At 43.9% G+C, this 22,310-nt stretch overlaps 1 protein-coding gene across 2 annotated transcripts in view; it reads left to right on the forward strand.

Annotated features, from left to right (window-relative positions):
* Positions 1-22,310, forward strand: part of LOC127577496 (partitioning defective 3 homolog B-like) — a 787,668-nt gene that overhangs the window by 741,799 nt on the left and 23,559 nt on the right. Inside the window, exons 22-23 of one of the 2 annotated variants that reach the window (XM_052028736.1) lie at positions 1,108-1,187; positions 6,755-7,331. In XM_052028736.1, the coding sequence (XP_051884696.1) occupies positions 1,108-1,187; positions 6,755-6,773 (99 nt within the window). In that variant the 3' untranslated portion in view covers positions 6,774-7,331. Of the gene's footprint in view, positions 1-1,107; positions 1,188-6,754; positions 7,332-22,310 lie in introns of those variants that run through there. The other variant, XM_052028727.1, reaches the window with a different exon arrangement.

A 22,310-nucleotide genomic window follows, 5' to 3' on the forward strand; every position in this document is an offset into this window, starting at 1 on the left:
TCCACCAATTGGCAAAGTATTCCATCAGCTTCCAACTCTCTGGGAAAAGAAGATCACTCAATCTAACATAATCCAACCCACTGTCCTTGCTTGGCCTCAAATCTTTTACACTGCATTAATCCAACAATGATTGTGCTGTTTGGCCTTTTCATTCTTTACAGTGACCTACAAGTTCAAACTTTTTGTGCTTATCTGATGGAAATGAGGTGGATAACTCTGGTATGAATTTGCCATTCATGCTCTGTGTCAGTATTCTTAAATAAATAAATAGTTAAGTAAATTTTCAAAATTGGAATCAAAGCTGTGTCCTGTCACACTGTGGGCCATTGCTCCAATATGACCATCACTGTCTATTGTACCAATATTGACACCTAACCTTATGTTTTATTATGGATTGATGGTTTCAGGAATTCAAGTGAGTTGAATTGGTTGAACAATTGAGTTTGTTAGCGAATGATTGGGCTGGTCTGATTGGATGGCTGAGTGATTAAGTTGGGCCTGGTTGGATTTTTTATTAATTACCCTCTCCATATGGTGAGCCAATGACATGTCAGAAATGTGGTACATTTGTGGAATATGTTTTAATGTGGCGGTTAGGTAGAGACTAGGAATATATATTCAAGATGTTTGAGTTGGATGAGATTCTGGAGGTAATGGTTTTTCGTATGCATCTTCTGCTTTTGTCCTTTTGGTGGTAGGAGTGACAGCTTTGAGGAGTGCTGTTGAAGAAACCTTGCTATAGTTGTACACATTGTACAACAAATAGCTGATTAATGTGGATATGGTTTATTCAGAAGATATACTTGGCTGTGTTACCTGTTGGTTGATGAGCTAACTGGGCTCACTGCTAAGTTAAGTGAGTTGAAATGGTTAACTGAATTTAGTTATACAACAAGCTGATATTTTGGCTGCTTAGATTGGTCGATAGAATTGATTAGATAATTTGGTTAAATTGGCAAGCTGATTAATTTGTTTGAAAGGATACTTATTGTACATTTATGCTATGCCTGATTTTTATGTTCGATTAAGGCTTGCCTGATGCATCCATTGGTTATGTCCATGCTACATCCTTGAAATGTCATTAACATTCATTAAATTTGTTCACAGGTACAAGTTCCTGTTAAAGGACCAAATGGTCGACCAAGATTTGAAGAGCTGGAACCCCAGTACTCCTCCACGTTACCAAGGTATGGAAGCCTCTATTAGTAGCATTGTTGAGCAAGTCCAGAGTAAATAACACAAGAAAGCATGAGAAAAGGCATTTGGTCCATTAAGCCTACAAAGGACACAGAAGATACCATCCCACCATTTGCTATGTATCTAACACATTAAAGCTGCTAAACAAGGGAATTTTTATATATTTAAATCAATCAAAATTCTGGTAACATTTCATTCCACCTGATTTTCCTTTGGTTGCTTTCTTTGGTGTATTACTCCAAGGAGCCCTGTCACACAGGGCAGTTTTCTCATTCTGTATTTATAAGACATCTTTATTTGTCATATGAACATCGAAACACACAGTGAAATGCACCTTTTACATAGTGTTCTGGGGGCAGCCCGCAAGTGACGCCATGCTTCCGGCGCCAACATAGCATGCCCACAACTTCCTAACCCGTATGTCTTTGGAATGTGGGAGGAAACCGGAGAACCCGGAGGAAACCCACGAAGACACGGGAAGAACGTACAAACTCCTTACAGGCAGCAGCCGGAATTGAACCTGGATCGCTGGCATAGTAATAGCGTTAGGCTAACCGTGACAAAAGTCCTCAGACAGTTCTGAAACATTGTTTCATCCTGCTGTTAGTTGAGGTACCATTAGTTGCCCTTGCACTGCTCTGGTGTATGAGAAAATTCCTTCAAATCACCAAACTTACCTGAAACTTGGATGATATTATATTGCTACTTTTATAAACATCTGTCCATTGTTCCACTGGAGCCTGAAATCTGATCTCATAATTAACCATGATACCAAAGTTAACTAATATTTTACAACTGAGAAATTAATCATTGTAAATTACAGTACAACCTCTTTTTGGAAAAGCATCTAGCTAAACATTTTCTATTACATTCAAAAAGTTGGTCAGCGTAAACTCTTTTGGATGATGTTGATCAAATGAGAGGGATGACAGGGATTTTTACAGGTAATTTTTTTTACCCTGGTAGAAATCTGTTGTCATTTGATTGGTAGCGCCCTTGTTTCTAGGGTTTGAACAATGTGAGCTCAAGTCCAAATCCAGATGTTTGAGCATAAATGTAGGCACAAAATGTGTAAAGGTGTCAGGCATACTGTTGGAATAAGAACAGGAGAGTTCTCCTTAGTGTCCTAATTAATAACCATCAGTAATGGAGGTTACCTGGACTGTTCTATTTGTGTTCATAGGACCTTGCTGTGCATAAATTGCCTACATTATTTTCCTACATTACTGAGATGACTGCAATTTACAATCTTAAAGGCCGTTAAATGTTTTTGGAATGTTCTGGACCAGGGTTTCTGCCCGGATTTGCCACCATACTTTTTTTGATTGCCAGCAGCCAAACAAGCTAAACCGCCACACCCAATTCCGATAGTCAAAGGCATTTAAAAACTATTCCAATAGATTTAAGTATTTTTTACAAATATAAAATGTAAAACACATTTAAAAAACTAAAATAACCAGAACACACACCTTTTTCAGATGAAGTGAGTCCCTTTTGCACACTGACCCTCTCTGACACAAAGCTGAGGGCTGGGTGTGAAGAACATCTGGAACCCCTCTTCACACATCACTACTCCACTGTTGAACTCGATGGTGAGTCCAAGGGTGGAGACAACTATCAAATGCACTGACATCTGACCTCCAGCATGTCTCCATCATCCACCTTCCTTCTGTCTTTCCTCCTTTCTATCTTTGTGAGATTGCAAGCAGCCGAGGCTGTAAGTAGGTCAATATCAAACAGCTGAAACCCAGCATAACATCACACCATAAAGGAGAAATTAAAAGGCCTATTGAGCACTTCAGTAGTTATCAATCCAGGCAGTGACTATATTAAAAAAAACATTTCTTTTAGTTTATAATGTTCCAAAGAAAGAGGGCTCTGGGAGATGCAAAGGATTTGAATTTTCTGTTTTCTGCTTATGGACTTTGGTATGAGCTTGTGCCCAGACCGACCAGCCAGTGAGCCACTTTTCTTTGATAGCTTCTTGTCTCCCAAGGGCTTAGGCCATGTTAACTTGAATGCCTCATTGATCTCGGTGTAGAACCTCAAACAGACCCTAGTGGGAAGCTAATCGGGCAGCTTCCTTCAGGGAGGTTGTTAAGACTTGCCTGATGCGAGAGTGTTAAACTAAAACACTGCAGACTATGGTCCTTGTGGTTGGGCAATGGTGCATTATAGGGGCAGTGAAGGAGGAGTGATGAATTTTACATAAGCTGTATATCTCTGTCCTGGGATTGCTTGATGCTGTCAAACACTTCAGGAAAGAATGTGTTTCATTACCCTGTCAGCAATCTCTCACCTTGATCAGTACAAATGCACACACAAAAACTTGTTCCAGCAAATACTATAAGACAGGAAAGATGTGTTTATTTTGTAACTTGAAAAAGAAATTCTGTGTTCACTGCATTAAGGGCTCAGGTTTGAAAGATGAGCTCCATAATCCAGCTTTCAGCATGTGGCTTTGGTGCATTGAATAAATCTTTCTTTAAAAAAAAGCAGAAGTATTTTCTAACAAGACGTATCTTCCGGATGCAGTGTACCACTGTACATGAGACTTCTGCATGAGTGACTTCGCATGACGTGTCCCCTGCCAATGAAGTCAATGGGCAAGACTACAAAAATAAACTAAGCCATGGCTCCTGAGTAGTCATTACTCTTGCCTCATTGTCATGGAACAAAACAGGGGTGAGGGGACTTAATCAAGAGGCCGACTCCTGAATGTTGTCTGGTGCTCTGTGATGGACGTGTGTATGATTGGATGTTTAATTATAGGATGTTTAATTATAATAAAACTTCCCCTCCTGCCTCCTGTTTCCATGTTTAGTCATCCACATGGACATATCATCAGTTTTCTGATCTCCTCTCCTCTTCTGGTCTAGTTTTATTTTCCCTCCCTAATGCATTCTTTCCACTTCCCTCCCCTCCCCTCCCTCCCAACCCCACAATTAAGCTAAATGAATTGATGCATACATTTGAGGATGCTGGTAATTTTTGAGCTGTATGCATAAGTGGGCATTGGATATGCATGGACCATAAGGACAGTGGACCACTTAGCCTCGCAAATGTGTTCTGCCATTCAACTAGAGCATGACTGATCTGCCTCTTAACTCCATCCAATCACCTTGGTCCTATATTCCTTGCCCATTAGAAATTTATCGCTGCTTTGTAAACTTCAGTTGACTGATCCCCAACTTCATCCGCTTTTTGGAAGAGTGAGTCCTAGATTTGCTGAACCCTTTGAGTGACATAACTTTTAAATAGCCTAGCTTTAGTCTTAAGGCTCTACATACCTCCTTGTTCTTGACTCTCCAGAGAGGAAATATTTTCCCTCGGCCCCAAAGGTTGGGAAAAGAATGCCAGGCAGCTTTTTCTACTGGAGGGGGGAAGCAACTTTACTAAGTCTGATCGTGACCTTCCCTTGTGCTCTCAGTCTTCAGCAGTGTTCAGGTTTGATTAGGGGCAGCTCATAGAGTCATAGTTGTACAGCAAAGAAACACGCATGTAGTGCCTATTTGTGCCTATTACACCAATCCCATTTACTCCCATTAGGTTCATAGCCTTTGGCAATCCAAGTGCTTGTCCAGATGTTTCTTCTGCCTTCACCATCTCTTCAGGCAGCCCATATTCCAGACTCCAACCAACCTCTATGTGAGGACAAAAATTCCCCCTCTGATCTCCTCTAAACCTCCCACATTTCACCTTATATCTATGCCCCTCTTGACATCTCCACCAGGGAGCAAGATTTTTATTATTTTTCCCTATCTATCCCCCTCCTAATTTTATACACCTCTCCCAGGTGCCCCCGCCACCTTGGCCTCCTCCACTCCAGAGAAAACAAACCCAGCCAGTCCAGTACCTCCTGATAACTGAAATGCTCCAACCCAGACTGAATTGATAAGACATGGGATCTTTTTAATAACAAAACCCAGAGCTGAACAAATTACACAAATTTGGCAAGACAATTAACTGTGTCCCCACCTCCCGGAGCTCTACAGGATGATGAGAAGAGATCAACGCATGTGGTATTACAAATTGTTCATGGTGCACACTCAGGATCTGGAAATAGCCATATTCGGTTCCTAATTCTTGTCATTCCCAATTCAGCCAGTAACCAGAAGTAAAACAAAGTGCGCTTCATTTACACATTGCCATGGGATGCCTTTTCCAATAACTGTCTTAAGGGAGCTCCATGCTGTGACCCTGTGTTTCTAGGGGGAGGGAGGAACTGCCAGAACAAGGTAATGCAAGTTTCACCTTAAGCACGGCCAAGAGAATTATAATCTGTTGCACTGCTCTCGCACAAACCAAGAAAACAGATGTTTCAAACTGGGTAGCCTTACCAAAGCAAATCAGAGGGCTCCAAGTAGGGGAAAGGAAGTATGCTTGTTTTTCATGGGGTTACTGAGCTTATGGGATTTGTGGAGAAGTAATGTTAAGCCGTGTTATTGAGGCATGCTTATCTCAGGAAATTGTGGCTGAACTTTAAAGGCTAAAAACAAATTCTTAATTGAAAAAAAACGTATGCTTTAATTTGCTGTTGGTGGCAGAGTAAACAATATTGAGGATTCAATCACCAAGTATCCCCCAAATAAAATAATGTTTTTGATGTTTAAAACAAACGCGTGTTGGCTCAGTGTGGCTGACGGTTCCACAATGATAAGTAGCAAAGTGCACAGCTGCACATGTTCTCACTCTTGCTCTTGCATTTATTTCCCTGGCAGAGGTCAAAGAAAACAGAGGTTTTGCTCTTGTATAGCGTTGTCAAGACTTGCAGAACCCAAAGTCACTTTAAAACCTATGAAGTACTTTTGTGATAGCAGCCGGCATGTACACCAAGCTCCCACAAACAAGAATGTATTCCTCTGAATAGTAATTCAGGTCTTTGGGGTGCCTTTTGGCTGACAACATTTGCACATGCTACCATCTGTGTTGCTCAGACTAAATGGTGTGAGATAAAGCGTGGAGAATGCATTAAGTTTTGAAGATGCTATGTATGCAGCTCCTCCTTTTAAGGTACATATTTGTACAAGTAATTAGGAAGGCAAATGGTTTGTTGGGCTTTGAGTACAAGCATAAAGATGTCTCACTGAAATTATATACAGTTCTGGTGAGGTCATCCCAAGAAGATCATGTACAGATCTTGTCTCTCTATCTAAGGAAAGATCTACTTACAAACAGAGGTAGTGCAGCAAGGTTTACCAGATGGATTACTGGGATGGGTCGGGCTTGCCCTGTGAGAGGAGATTAAGTGGATTAGATTTATAATGCCTGGAGTATAAGGAACAAAAGGTAATAATAATATATATTTAACAAAATTCTTCCAGGGTTTGACAGGGTAATTAATAGGGGCGATACTTCCCCCTGGCTGGCAGAATCATCTTGGCCAGGGGTCATGGGCTGGCCATTCAGGACTAAGAGGAGAAGAAATCTCTTCACCCAAAGAGTGGTGAATCTTGAATTTTCTAGCCAAGAGGGCCACAGAAGCTCAGTAATTGAGTGTATTCGAGGCAGAAAATGTTGGAGACCTGAAACATTAACTCTGTTTCTCTCTCCACAGATGCCACCTGACCTCCTGAATATCTCCAGCATTTTCTGTGGGTTTTTTTAAACTATATTGAAGGCAAAGATTAATATATTTTTGAATATTAAGGGAATCAAGGATATGGAATTAGCATAGGCAAGTAGTACTGATGCAAAAAATCAGCAATGATCATATTGACAGGTGGGGCACACACAGTGTCAAATAACCTATTCCTGCTTCTAGTTCTTGTGTTTTTCTTGTTATGCTCTTGCAATGGCTGGCAATCCTATAACATCTTTGTACAAAATTATTTTATTTAGGAGTATACATTTAAAAATCAGCCACTTTTGACACAGATGGCAAACACCGATTATTTTGAAGTGTGTAGTTGTATAGTCTGAGCGAAAAGAAACTATCGCCCTTTATCTGAGGTAACAGTAGGTATGGATAAATATGAATGTATATCATTATTCATTTGGGAAATATTCATTTGGTACACTATTGCTTGTGTCAATATTGATCCTGAAAGTTGCCATTGACTACTCAGGAGAAATCTAATGAAGACAACATGGAGGACATGGTGCAAAACAGGAAAAGAAATAGAAATCTTGGTATCATCAGCCTCTGTAGGACCTTGGGCATCCTATAATAATTCAGAGATGGTGAATATTTTTGAAGTATATTCACTATTCCCCACTGATTCTTCAGAATCCTTGGCCCATGACCATTGAAGTAGAGAGGGAACACTTGGGATCTCGAGATCATGCACCAGGAGCACACAGTGGTCCTGTGTAAGTGGTAGAAAGAGCAGACCATCTCTGAAAATACCCACTCATTCACTTTGTCAGCTACCACCTGCCCTACTGGTGGAGGAACCTGTAGTTTCGTCACTGGCCTCATCAGTCACCAGAGAACCCACAAAGCTGGAGTAGCTGTGAGTCATTCTCAACTCTGAGGGAATTCCTTAGAAGAAGCAGCAGCATCAAGAGCAGCAGATGATTTTTGAAAAGAAAATTCCCATAAGTAGCAATATGATAAAGACCAGATGATCTATTTTAGTCTTGTTGGTTGGCCTCGACTCCAGTGATAACTCTGGTCTTCCCGAAACAGGACAGTACGACCTCTACCTGAGAGGGCAGACCTAGCCTTGGTTAAATGTCCCACCCAAAAGATGGCAACTGTGGCAGTGTAACACTTTCTCAGTCCAGCACAGGACTTTGCGCTCAAGTTTTCTGAGTCAATGAGAGACACAGCTGACTCCTAATGCAAACATGTTTAAAGTCAAACATGCCCAATGTAGAGCATTCTAATCTCTATAAGGTTTTGAGCTAAATCATTGTTGGTCAATCACTGATCTGTGCCTTGTGGGGAAGAAAAGGGAAGGAGGTTTATTTGTAACTTCCCTTTCAAATCACACCCACGGAACATTTTTGCTAGGCTTCATAACTAGTCGATCACCCTTTTGAAATCGACTGAATTTGCACAAGCTAGTCCCTCAAATGAGATGCGTGACTCGTATTAATGTTTTATTTAATGGCACTGAGTCAGAAATAAATGTTGTCCAGCAAACCAGAAGAACAGTCTAGTCCTCTTGAAGACTGCCATGGATCTTTCATGCCCCTGGAACCAGCAGACTAGCTCGATGTGATATCTCCTTTGAACAAACAGTGACCAGCCATGGGAGTAATTTATTTGGAGTTTCTAGTGTCCTCTTTCAGTACCTGACAGTGCTAGGCTTTGACCTAAACCCCCTTAATTAGAAAACACTTCCAAGATAAAATTTCAAACATAATACAGCTGCCGTAATCTGGCATTGACTTGTGAGGTGTTTACAGAATCATTTCTTTAAGATATATACAACCTACAGCTGTGAAAATTTAATTTTATACCTAAAGTACGTCATCCAATCTAGACATAGGAATGTATTTTAACAATTGAGGATTTTTTTTTCCTGAGTGGTTTCAATTATAATAAAAGCCACTTAATGGAGTCAAGTAACGCTGCAAACTTAGAACCTTGCATACACTTGTCCTTACAAGTGAAGCATGCTTGTGTTTTCTCTCCATTTTATTTTTTAGAAATGACTTGCATGTGTATATATAAAAAAAAGTTCAAAAACAATTAAAGTATTTTTTGAAATGTGAAGACTGCAGCTTCATTGGAAGTTCATCGGGTAATTTACACACGGCATACACTTATGTCCAGTAACATGCTAACAACCAGATAATTTGTTTTAATTGGCTGAATATTGATTAAAGTACTTGGGATAACTGTAATTCTGTCCTTCAGAACAACACCATCTGGATCTTTTATATCCACCATGGAGGCTAGGCAGGGCCTCAGTTTAAAGTCCCACCCCACTCCCCCATTGCTGCATTGGACAGTCGACCATTGATTTGAAAGGTAGCAAATCTCTAACAAGTTCCAGACAGCCACAGTGTGCGTTAATTATTAGTTTTGTGCTTTGCAGTAGCAAAAGATCCACAGGTTGGGAGCTAATCCCTTTGTTCCATTTAACTGTGCTTTCCATGAAGAATGGTCACTTGCTGAATGTCCATTTGTAAGGTTGAGAAGAGGAGTCAGGGACAGATTAGAATTTAGTGTGTGAAACCTTGCAGGTGCTGGTGTGAGTTCCCAGATTGTTTTAGAATGTGCGAATACAGCTGGTTATGCGCCTGGATTCAGAGAAAACACTGTTGCAGGGCAGTACCTGAACTACTTCATGTTCACAATGGCCACCTTCTCATGAGCCACCCAGTCTTGTGAGCTACAGAATCGAACAGTGTTATTTGTAACTGATTAAAATCTCTGCTTATAATATCTGCTTATTGTGCATATAATTCTATTCAACTTGCCTAAATTAGCTCCATACCGTGTTAAACAAGAACCAACATTATCTAGATACGTCCTTGGCTATTTGTAAAGAAATCAGTAAACTAAAACTGAATGTTTACATAGAAACTGAAAAATCTGTATCCAATTTCTATTTAACCATTGTGTAAGTCGAACCTGACCTTTTTTTTAAGAAACAAGGAACTGAAAAATCCAAACCAGGTTTCTATTTAGAAACCATGAAACCTAGATAAAATTTTTTTTGTGCTTTGGAGAACCAATATTTCAACCTAGATGCTGCCTGATCAGTGGAGCATTTCCTGCATCTTCTGTTTTTATTTCAGACTTGCAGCATGTGCAGAATTTTATTTCTGTTGTGCTTTCATCTATTTAAGAAATATTTTTGTCCTCGGGATACACTACTCATTCATATTATACTGTGTATCTCCTGCAAGACGGCAAAGTGACCAGAAGCCATCACCTCACAGGTCTCCCAATCTGTCTAAAATGAGTCTCGCTCACTTTCTGACTTAGATTCTGTGTCAAAAACATCCAAAAGCTGTTTAAAAAAAAGATTCAAACTGCAAATAGTATATTTCTAAAACAAAAATACCCTAAAACTTAAACACTGAAATCAAAAATTAAAATTAAAATATTGGTCATAGAGACATACAGCACAGAAACAGGCCATTTGGCCCACCGAGTCCACACCGACCATCAATCACCCATTTATAACAATCCTACATTAATCTTATTTTTTACTCTCCCCACATTCTCATTTATCTCCCCCATTTTCTCAAGCCCCCCCCCCCCCCCCCCCCCCCCACCATTCTACCACTCAATTACACACTACGGAAAATTTACAGTGGACAATTAATCCACCAGCCCGCACGTCTTTGGGATGTGAGAGGAAACCCACATGGTCACAGGGAGAACATGCAAACTCTACACAGGCAGTACCGGAGGTCAAGATTGAACCCAGGTTTCTAGAGCTGTGAGGCAGCGGCTCTACCAGTTGTGCCACTCTGTCGGCCTAGCCAAATATCCTTCAAACAATATCGTTAACAAAAGACTAAATATCGACCAGGACTTGGGAAGAACTTGCGTACTGTCCTTTGGATTAGTACCTTGGAAATTTTACCCTTATATGAGGAGCTGGCTTAATATTACACTAATAAAATAAAATTTTTATTCATATAATAAAGGAAATTAATTTTGCCCCTACAGAACCAAGTTAGCTTTTTAGCCCCTTCGAGTCCAAGAGTAGGAAAAGGCTTCTTGACCATTTCCTTCCCTTGAGACAGTAACGTTCTTGCTCTGAAACAAGTTGAGAATTAGTGGGCATTTACAACCGCTCCCATCACCCAATGGATTTGCTTCAAGGACAAAATTCCCTTCTCCCTCCTACAAATATAAATGTTGGCGTGAAAGTATATTTCATATTGCACTTGGAAGTGGTTTTGTAATCCAAGATCTGAACTACTGATCAGGTTGCAAGTGGGTTTGGATGATTGAGAAACACAGTGTTCCCACAACCAGCTGAAATAACATTGAAAAGCATTTCAATAACCTGTCTTCTAAGAGTGCTTCACAGGCAATGGATGGGTGGATGTTGATGGTCTGTAGCTCACTGCTTCACTGCCTCCTGTCAGACAAACATACTGGAGGTTTGGATCTGAATTGAGTCAAAAGGCTGTCAAGGGTAAACAATTACAGCAGCAATAAACAACCTTTAGGAAGAGAGGGATGGGCGAGACAAGGAAAGTATTCTTCTGAGGAGTGCTGCCTGGGACTAGCTTCTGTCTGTGACATGATGTGGACTGGCATCATGAGTTGCCCAGGACATGGCATTGAGCACTGCCTGGGACACACCGTGGAGTGGTGTTGAGCGCTGCCTGGACTAGCGTGGGACGTGCGTGGGACGTACTGTGGACCGGCGTCACGCATTGCCGGGATGTGCTGTGGACGGGCGTCATGCATTGCTCAGGACATGGAATTGAGTGCTGACGGGGTCACGCCACGGACCAGCATCAAGCACCACCTGGGATGCGCCATGGGCTGGTGTCAGGCACTGTCTGAGATGCACATTAGGAACCACTTTCTAACGCTGTCTGGGATGGACTGTGGACTTGAGTTAAGCACACTTTCTGATACATGTGATAAATTAGTGTTCTGCTCTCTCTGGAGTATACACCGCGGACCAGTTTTACGTACACATAATATTCTTCACCCGGTAACCCTGACGTCCCTGGACATGCTGATAGTTACATACACCTCGGCTTGTACTGTTTCTTTTGTGTTGAGTACAAGGATGGAGAGCTTTGTAGCATTACATCACTCACCACCATTTTATATAAATACAAAGAAAAGGGATGAATCCCTATTAAAGTCATGTAAAGGATTTTGAAATGAGAATGACTGCATCATCAGTTGAGTATCAGACTGGGCTGGATTCTAACACAGATCTTAGTGGTGGAAGTTACTAATCCAAAGTGTATATTCTTTAACTGCATTTTAAATGCAGTTTCCACAGTAACAGCAAAAGTGTTGTGTGATTGGGTTCCCAAAGGTTTATGCTCACCGGTTGCACAGATCCTTGACTGGCAAAGAGCACTCTCAAATGTAATGCCCAGTATTAGCCAGGTTTTGCTGTTATCAGATATAATCCATCTCAATGGTCAGCACTGAGCATTCTCAGCTGTAGTGACCAATGTCAACTACTACTTGAGGGCAATTAGACGTGGGTAGTAAGTGCTGTCGCACAATCCAGCAATGCTTAGCTCCCATGAATGAATAAATAACAAAGATTTTCAGATGTTGTGCCCAGCTTTGGCTGTTCACATTATCTCACTCTCAAATAAAGTGACCTTCAATGATTACTCTCAAATATAGTGATCAGTATTGGCTACACTCTAGCTTAGCACTCCATTGGCCAGCACTCCATTGGCCAGCACTGATCACACATGTGGTGACCAGCACTTTCCATTTGCCTATTGATAAATTGGTTTACTACTGTCACATATACCAAGGTACAGTGAACAACTTGTCTTGCACACCATCCATACAGATCAATTCATTACAACAGTGCATTGAGGTACTACAAGATAAAACAATAATAGTGTACAGAATAAAGTGTTACAGGTACACAGAAAGTGCAGTACTTGAAAATATGTCTAGAATCATCAGACAAAATTAAGAATGAATGGGAAAGTGAATTCCAGACATGTATACCTATAGAGACTTGGAAGAAAATTCTTCATTTAGTTAATACATCTTCAATGTGTGCCAGACACTCGTTGATACAGTTTAAGGTAGTCCACAGGACCCATATGTCCAAAGATAAGTTAGCTCATTCTTATAACCATATAAATCCTATATGTGATAGATGTAAATCGAATGTGGCTTCTTTGACACATATGTTTTGGTCCTGTCCTCTTCTGGAAAAATATTGGAAATGTAGAGGTTGCTACCATGAAATAAAACAAGATGCTAGTCGAAGGATTGTCAAACAAGAACTGGTTTATTTTCCAGCTTGCGCGGGCCTTTTAAGGGAGACTGTTCCCGCCCAATGCAACCGGCAATGACGTAAGTACTACGTCATCCAGTCTTTCCCGCGCGCGGGTTCTCCCCGTCACTCGGGAAAGACGAGGCCCACCGCCATCTTGGGCCTTGTCGCTCCGACACCGCGCGACCTGACTGCCGAGCCGGCTTGCCTGACCAGACAGTAAGTCGCTACACAACCCCCCCCCCCAGAACCGGCAATACAGTCCCCAAGGTCCGCGGGCTGTGCCAGCCGCCGCTTAGGGGGTCGGCCTCTGCGTCGCGGTGTTGAAACCTCGACCGGTTGTTGCAGATCTAAATGGGCTGGTTTGAGGCAGTCCGTCGTGAAAACCTGTTCCCTGCCCCCAACGTCCAAAATAAAGGTGGATCCATTATTCCTTATGACTCGGAACGGTCCCTCATATGGTCGTTGCAACGGCGCCCGAGGTGTGCCCCTGTGAACGAAAACAAACTTACAGTCTCGTAGTTCTTTGGGCTGGCAGGATGGGGCTTAACCGTGCCGCGAGGTGGGAATCGGGGCCAAGTTGCCAAGCTTCTTGTGCAGTCTTTGTAGGACTGCTGGGGGTTGTTCCCCTTGGTCTCGAAGGGCAGGTATGAAATCCCCTGGGACAACTAGGGGCGCTCCATACACAAGCTCAGCTGACGAAGCGCGGAGGTCTTCTTTGGGGGCAGTGCGTATGCCGAGCAGGACCCAAGGCAGCTCGTCAACCTAGTTAGGACCCTTCAGGCAGGCCATCAAGGCTGATTTCAGATGGCGGTGAAAACGTTCCACCAACCCGTTTGATTGAGGATGGTAGGCCGTGGTGGTGTGCAGCTGCGTCCCTAGCAGGTTCGCTAATGCAGCCCAGAGACTGGAAGTGAATTGGTTGCCTCTGTCTGAAGTGATGTGGGCCGGAACACCAAAATGTGAGACCCAAGTTGTGAGCAGCGCCCGGGCGCAGGAATCAGTCGTGATGTCAGTCAGGGGGGTTGCCTCTGGCCACCTCGTGAACCGGTCCACGATGGTAAGGAGGTACCGGGCTCCTCTTGAAACCGGCAGAGGGCCCACAAGGTCGACGTGTATGTGGTCGAACCTCCTACGGGTAGGCTCGAACTGCTGTGGCGGGACTTTGGTGTGTCGTTGGATTTTCGATGTCTGGCAGTGCAGACAAGTCCTGGCCCACTCACTGACCTGTTTGCGCAGGCCATGCCAGACAAACTTACTGGCGACCAGTAGGACAGTTGATCTGATGGACAGGTGCGCCAACCCGTGTACTGAGTCGAAAACGCGTCTCCGCCAGGCTGCAGGGACTATAGGGCGGGGCTGACCTGTCGCAATGTCGCAAAGTAGGGTCTGCTGACCTGGACCAACCAAGAAATCTCAGAGCTGCAGGCCCGAGACTGCGGTTCTGTAGCTGGGCAGCTCGTCGTCGGCTTGCTGTGCGTGAGCTAGGGCCGTGTAGTCGACACCCAAGGACAGGTTGTGGATGGTCAGTCTGGAAAGTGCATCGGCAACGACATTATCCTTTCCAGAGACATGTTGGATATCTGTTGTGAATTCGGAAATGTAGGATAAATGTCTCTGCTGACGAGCTGACCAGGGATCGGAGACTTTGGAGAAGGCAAAGGATAAAGGCTTATGATCGGTGAAAGCGGCGAAAGGCCTGCCTTCTAGAAAGTATCGGAAATGCCGGACCGCCAGATACAGCGCTAGAAGTTCCCGATCAAAAGTGCTGTATTTCAGTTCGGGTGGTCTAAGGTGCTTGCTGAAAAATGCCAAGGGTTGCCAACGGCCTTCGATTAGCTGTTCCAGTACCTCACCCACCGCGGTGTTGGACGCGTCCACCGTGAGGGCGGTTGGGACGTCTGTCCTAGGGTATACAAGCATTGTGGCGTCTGCCAGGGCGTCTTTGGCCTTAACGAAGGCAGCCGCAGCCTCGTCATTCCAGGTGATGTCCTTGCCCTTACCAGCCATCAGCGAGAATAGAGGGCGCACGATACGGGCTGCTGCAGGGATGAACCGATGGTAAAAGTTGACCATCCCAAGGAATTCCTGTAGGCCTTTGACCGTGTCGGGGCGGGCAAAATGGCGGATAGCGTCTACCTTGGCGGGTAGGGGTGTTGCCCCGTCGCTGGTGATTTTGTGGCCAAGGAAATCGATAGAGTCAAGTCCGAATTGGCACTTGGGTTGATCGTGAGGCCGAAATCGCGGAGACGGGAATACAGCTGGCGGAGGTGGGAAAGGTGTTCTTGGCGGTTACGGCTGGCAATCAGTATGTCATCTAAATAAATGAACACGAAGTCCAGGTCTCAGCCTACCGCGTCCATCAGCCGCTGGAAGGTCTGCGCGGCGTTCTTAAGGCCGAACGGCATTCGAAGGAATTCGAACAGGCCGAATGGGGTGATAATCGCAGTTTTGGGGACGTCATCCGGATGAACCGCGATTTGTTGGTATCCCCGAACGAGGTCCACTTTGGAAAAGATGCGGGCCCCGTGTAAGTTCGCTGCGAAGTCCTGGATGTGAGGGATGGGATAGCGGTCCGGGGTTGTGGCATCATTCAGCCTGCGGTAGTCGCCGCAGGGCCTCCACCCTCCGGTGGCTTTGGGGACCATGTGCAGTGGGGAGGCCCAGGGGCTGTCTGACCTGCGAGCAATCCCCAGCTCCTCCATGTGACGGAACTCTTCCTTTGCCAGGCGGAGCTTGTCTGGAGGTAATCGTCGTGCTCGGGCATGAAGGGGTGGCCCTGTAGTAACGATGTGGTGTCGTACCCCGTGTTTGGGCCTAGAATTTGTAAATGGAGGTGCCAAAATTGATGGGAATTCGGCTAGGAGCTTGGTGAAATCGTCGCCAGAAAGGGAAATGGAGTCCAGGTGTGGGGCTGGTAGGCTGACTTCTCCCAGGGATAGGTCTGGAAAGTGCTAGAGTGGACTAACCACTTCTCTCGCAGGTCGACTAACAGGTTGTGGGCCTGAAGGAAATCAGCTCCTAGAAGTGGTCGGGCGACGGTGGCAAGGGTAAAGGTCCAGGTAAAACGGCTGCCGCTGAATTATAATTGAAGTGTATGGGTGCAGAAAGACCGTATCATTGTACCGTTGGCGGCATTGAGTACAGGACCTGGTGGCCTGTTACGAGCGTCGCGGCCGGTCGGGGGCAAAATACTGACCTCCGCTCCAGTATCAACGAGGAAACGCCGTCCAGATTTCTTGTCCTGAACGAATAGGAGGCTCTGTCGGCGGCCAGCTGCCATAGCCATCAGCAGTGGCTGGCCCTGGCGTTTCCCTGAAACTTGCAGAGTGGGCGGCATTGACGGGCCTCCGCACCCCACCTCTGATGGTAGAAACACAGCTGGTCACCCGTGTCGTCGTCTGTGTTCCTGGGGTGTGGCTGCTCGGTTGCTGGGACTGGGCGAGGCGGGCGTTGGGCTTGCGGCCTGGTGATTTGGCCGACGGACAAACCGCTCTCGCGTTTGGCCTTCCACAGGATGCCCGGGCGGCTACCTCACGGGGGTTGCTGAAGTCGGCGTCAGCTAACAACAGGTGGATGTCATCAGGGAGCTGTTCGAGGAAGGCCTGTTCGAACATCAGGCATGGCTTATGTCCTTCGGCCAATGCCAGCATCTCATTCATTAGTGCGGATGGGGATCTGTCCCCCAGGCTGTCCAGATGAAGCAGGCAGGCGGCGCGCTCACAACGGGAGAGGCCGAAGGTCCGAAGCAAAAGGTCTTTGAAAGCCAGGTACTTATCTTCCTCCAGAGGCGACTGGATGAAGTCTCCGACCTGGGCGGCTGTCTCTTGGTCCAGAGAGCTAACCACATGGTAGTACTTCGTGGAGTCGGAGGTGATCTGCCGAAGGTGGAATTGCGCTTCAGCCTGGTCAAACCAGACGCTGGGCCGAAGTGTCCAAAAGGTGGGCAGCTTGAGGGCCACTGCGTTGGCTGCTGCGTTGTCGTCCATTGCGCGGGTCCAAAATCCGTTTGGACCATCAGGGTCACCAATGTAGCGGTTGCTACCGCGAAATAAAACAAGACACTAGTTGAAGGATTGTCAAACAAGAACTGGTTTATTTTCCCGCCTTGCACGGGCCTTTTAAGGGAGACTGTTCCCGCCCAATGCAACCGGCAATGACGTAAGTACTACATCATCAAGTCTTTCCCGTGCGCGGGTTCTCCCCGTCGCTCGGGAAAGACGAGGCCCGCCGCCATCTTGGGCCTCGTCGCTCCAACGCTGCACGACCCGACTGCCAAGCCGGTTCGCCTGACCGGACGGTGAGTCGCTATAGAAAGACATTTTTAACATTATTTCAAACGTATTGAAGATTGATTTACAACCTCACCCTATCACTGCAATTTTTGGATTACCAAGGATAGAGTCTGGCCATTTATCTCCTTCCGCTAACCGTATGATTGCTTTTGTTACATTAATGGCCAAACGATCCATTTTCCTTAAATGGAAGGATCCAATACCCCCTACTACTTTTCAATGGTTTTCTCAAACTATATCATGTTTAAATTTGGAAAAAATTAGGAGTGGTACTGTTGATCCTTCGCTTAAATTTGAAGATATTTGGAGTCCATTTATTCAATATTTTCACATGATGTAGATCCCCTTTCAATAACTTTCCAACTTGGAGGAACGGACTTGACGACATAATATTGCTCTGTTTCTACTGAGAAATTTTAGCCCAGTTTTTTTTTGTTGTTCATTTTTATTAAAAAGTTTTTTTTTGTTTAGTTTATATTGTTTACAATTTTTTTTATTGATTTGGTTTTTTTTAATTTATATAATAAATCTTTTTCTTTCCTTTCTTTTATATTATATTCATTTACTAAGAGATCGTTGGATCTACAGATTTTTTTTATATTTTATTGTTCTTTATGATTATATATGCTATGATTGTTATCCTGATCTCTTTGTATTACATGTATAAATATTGATGCTGTATATCAATCTGTATTAATTTGAAAACTAATAAAAAGATTGAAAAAGAAGAAAGTGCAGTACAGGCAGACAATAAGGTGCGAGGCCGTAATGAGGTAGATTGTGAGGTCAAGAGTCCACCTTATCATACCAGGGGACCATTCAATAGTCTTATAACAGCAGGATAGAAGCTGTCCTTGAGCCTGGTGGTACATGCTTTCAGGCTTTTGTATCTTTTGCTTGATGAGAAGGGGGTGAAGAGAGAATGTCTGGAGTGGGTGGGATATTTGATTATGTTGGTTGCTTTACGGAGGCAGCGAGAAGTGTAGATGGAGTCCATGGAGGGGAGGCTGGTTTCTGTGATGTGCTAATCTGTGTCCACAACTCTCTGCAGTTTCTTGTGGTCATGGGCAGAGTAGTTGCCATACCAAGCCGTGATGCATCCGGATAGGATGCTTTCTATGGTGCATTCTACAGTGAGGGTCAAAGGGGACATGCCAAATTTCCTTAGCCTCTTGAAGAAGTAGAGGCACTAGTGAGCTTTCTTGGCCGTGGTGTCTATGTGGTTGGACCAGGACAAGCTATTGATGATGTTCACTCCCGGGAACTTGAAGCTCTCAACCCTCTCGACCTCAGCACCGTTGATGTAAACAGGAACGTGTCCACCACCCACCTTCCTGAAGTCAATGACCAGCTCTTTTGTTTTGCTAACATTGAGGGATAGGTTGTTGTCATGACATCATGTCACTAGGCTCTCTGTCTCCTTCCTGTACTCTGTGTAGTACATTGTTGACCAATGCTGATGATGCTCAGAGGTCACGACCTGCCTTGATCATTTTGACTTACTGACCAGCGTGGAGCATCTTCGAGGACTATCCATTAAAGTCTGCAGCTTGCCCACCTTGAATACTAAATCTTTAATGTTTTCATTTATAGATGGTGACTAGTACTACAAGATTGCTAGGAAAGTTAACACATTGATATAGACTTTAGGGTAACACCACAAAATAAAATCATTTTCCATTTACAAGTCCTTGAAGGTCAAGGAGTCAGTGGCTGGTCGATGCAGTCTCACATACACAGTTTATTTTTCTCTTTTACAAAATTGATTTAAAATAATGAGATCATTGGGAGATGGCTGATAACTATGAAGGAGAAAGCTGTGCATCTGAATGGTCCATCTTGTTTTAACAAAAGAGTTGTTGTCTTTCTCACATGATTGGGAATCTATTATCAAGCAGAAACGTCACATGGTGATTGCATATAGGTCAGAGAATAATGCCACTGCTTTTCCATTTTTGTTTGCTTCTTAATTTTATTAATTGAAAAATTTGGTGCCTTGTCAGGATAATAGGGGTCAAGAACTCTTCAGAAAGCAGATGAGACACAAACGCCATTTGATGAGATGCTTTATACTGAGACTCAGTAATGGAGACTTCCGTGTCCTGCAGAAGAACATATGGTTACTTTCATACTGGGAGAGAAAGAAGAGGAAAGAACTTGCATTTTTGTGGAGTCTTTCACAGGGCATCTAAAGTGCCTTGCAAACAAATGAGTACATTTATTGTCACTGTTCCAGTCGTGGGAAGCAGCAGCCAATTTGCATGTACACTGTTCCCACAACTGCATGTGGTAATTATGAGATAATACATTTTTATGATGCTATCTGAGGGATAAATATTGATCAGGAACCAGAATGAAGACCCCCCTTTTTCGTCAAGATAGTGTTGAGCAAAATATTACCGGAGGAAGCTAACCAGGCCTCATCTGAAAGTCTACTTTTTGATATTGGTTTATTATTGTCACTTGTACTGAGATACAGTGAAAAGCTTGTCTTACAAACCGATCGTACAGGTCAATTCATTACACAGTGCAGTTATATTGAGTCAGTACAGAGTGCATTGATGTAGTACAGGTAAAAACAATAACAGTACAGAGTAAAGTGTCACAGCTACAGAGAAAGTGCAGTGCAATAAGGTGCAAGGTCACAACAAGGTAGATCGTGAGGTCATAGTCCATCTCATTGTATAAGGGAACCGTTCAATAGTCTTATCACAGTGGGGTAGAAGCTGTCCTTAAGTCTGGTGGTACGTGCCTTCAGGCTCCTGCATCTTCTACCCAATGGAAGAGGAGAGAAAAGAGAATGCACTGACATACCAATCTGGATTGAGTACTCAGAGGTAAAAGTGCTACCAGGGAGCTAAGACTTGAGTTTACAAAGCATTTCTGCAACCAACTCACCTATAGTTAAGATTTCCTCCTTAGTTGTGGAAGCTACCTGTGATGTATCTTGGGGGGAGTATGGAAAATATGCCACTGCTTCCCCCTTTAGATTATCAGGAATTTATGACAATCCCCCGATATTACCTACTGCCAGAACCCTCCTAGATCTCAGCACTAATCTCATTCTGGCCTTGGGCATTTCCAAATTCCTTTGTCCCACCGCTGGTGCTTGCACCTTCAGCTATGTAGCCCTTCAGCTATATTATTCTCCCCACATCATAATCTTCTCCCTCTTTGATCTCCTCAAAGCAAACAAAAACAGGGTTTAGTGCACCTGTCCTAAACACCTTAAGTAATCCAGTGAAGCGTTTTTATCCAGTAATGTTCCTGTGAAGTGTCATGGGATGTTTTGCGATGTTAACAGTGCAATATATGCACCTGTTGTTGTGGAATTTGGCAATGGTGCTGGCATAATGACTGTAATCGTATCTGGTTCCACAGTAAATATCCTTTAGTACAAAATGCATCTACCTTTTTAATATTCAAACTTATCTTGTCCTTGAATCTTGTTGGACAACAGGGAAGATTAAACCTGGACAAACTCCATCTCAAGCCAGTGTTGGAATAGAGGAGTCTGCCTTGGTCCTTGTTCTGCCTGGAGCTTTGAACCCTGATTTCCCCCAGAGAACAAAAGACGGCAGCTGAAAATAGTATCTCTGCCAACCATACCGTTCTGTCACATCCCCGAAGATCAGCCTGTCGTGATGGCAGCAAAATCCTAGCAACGCAGCTCCACAGCCATCAGTCTACAGTGAAGTTGGATGCCATAGTAACAGGTTCGCAGCTCAGCCCGTGTATGAGGACTGTTTCATCACTGCAGCATTGAACCCAGATCCTTTCCCCAGAGTAGACCCACAGCTTGAGAGGCCAGCAGCCAGTCTGCCTTTCTAAACCTGTTTGAGTTGAAAATAAGTGTAACACATCATATAAGTATTTTCATTGCTCTTGCACAGTTTGGCAGTGTTACAAGCCTTCTCACAGTTAAACAGTTGCCACCTAATATTGGCATGGTGGTATAGTTTGGTATTATATATGTGTGTGTATGACTGTTTCTCACTTCATCGACTGTAAAACATTTGGAACGTTCATGAAAGGCATTACAGAAATTCAAGTTTGCCTTTCTCTCTGTGTGTGTGTGTGTGTGTGTGTGTGTGTGTGTGTGTGTGTGTGTGTGTGTGTGTGTGTGTGTGTGTGTGTGTGTCTGCGCACTTGTGCGAGTGTAGATGTTTTTTTTTTACACACTCCACTCTTTCCGACTTCCTTTAGTGTCCCAATCCTGGAAAAGTTTACTGCCCGCACATTGAATATTCCCACTATCCAGCCTGTGATTCAAAATAATGTTTCAGATGCTATTCTATTGCCTCTGCTCACTATTGTGTCTTTCCATTTACCCATCGCTTTTCTACACAAGGATTTACATTGGCTCCCAATTTAGCAGCACCCCAGTTTTAAAATTCTCATTCTTCGTATCAATTGGCTCAACAGCCTTGCTCCTCCTGATCTCTAAACACTGCCAGCCCTGAAACCCTCAGGGATATCTGCTCTCCTCCAACTCTGGTCTCTTTCTCATCCTAGATTTCAATTACTGCACCACTGACAGTGCCCTCAGCTGCCCAGACTCTAAACTCTGGAATTCTCTTTCCTAAACCTCTCTTTCCTCCTCTAACATGCTCTTTGAAGCCTATTTCTTGTTGTTGGTCTGGTGCTATATAAATGCAAGTTGTTATTGCTTCTGTTATGAATGTGTGCTTCTCACCTGAAGGCGCAGTTGGAGTATGGTTCCTTGAACAATATTAATCATAGAGTCATACAGCATGGAAACAGGTCCTTCGGCCCACCAAGTTTGGATTGACCATCAAGCACCCATTTATAATAATCCCATTTTATTCTCCCCACATTCTCATCAACTACCTCCAGATTCTACCACTCACCCACAGACTACAGGCAATTTAAAGTGGCCAAATAACCTACCAACCTGCACATCATTGGAATGTGGGAGGTTTTGGGAGAAAGTGCAAAC

The sequence above is a fragment of the Pristis pectinata genome, chromosome 1 (genome assembly GCF_009764475.1).
Source record: "Pristis pectinata isolate sPriPec2 chromosome 1, sPriPec2.1.pri, whole genome shotgun sequence".
In the NCBI taxonomy this organism is placed as follows: domain Eukaryota; kingdom Metazoa; phylum Chordata; class Chondrichthyes; order Rhinopristiformes; family Pristidae; genus Pristis; species Pristis pectinata.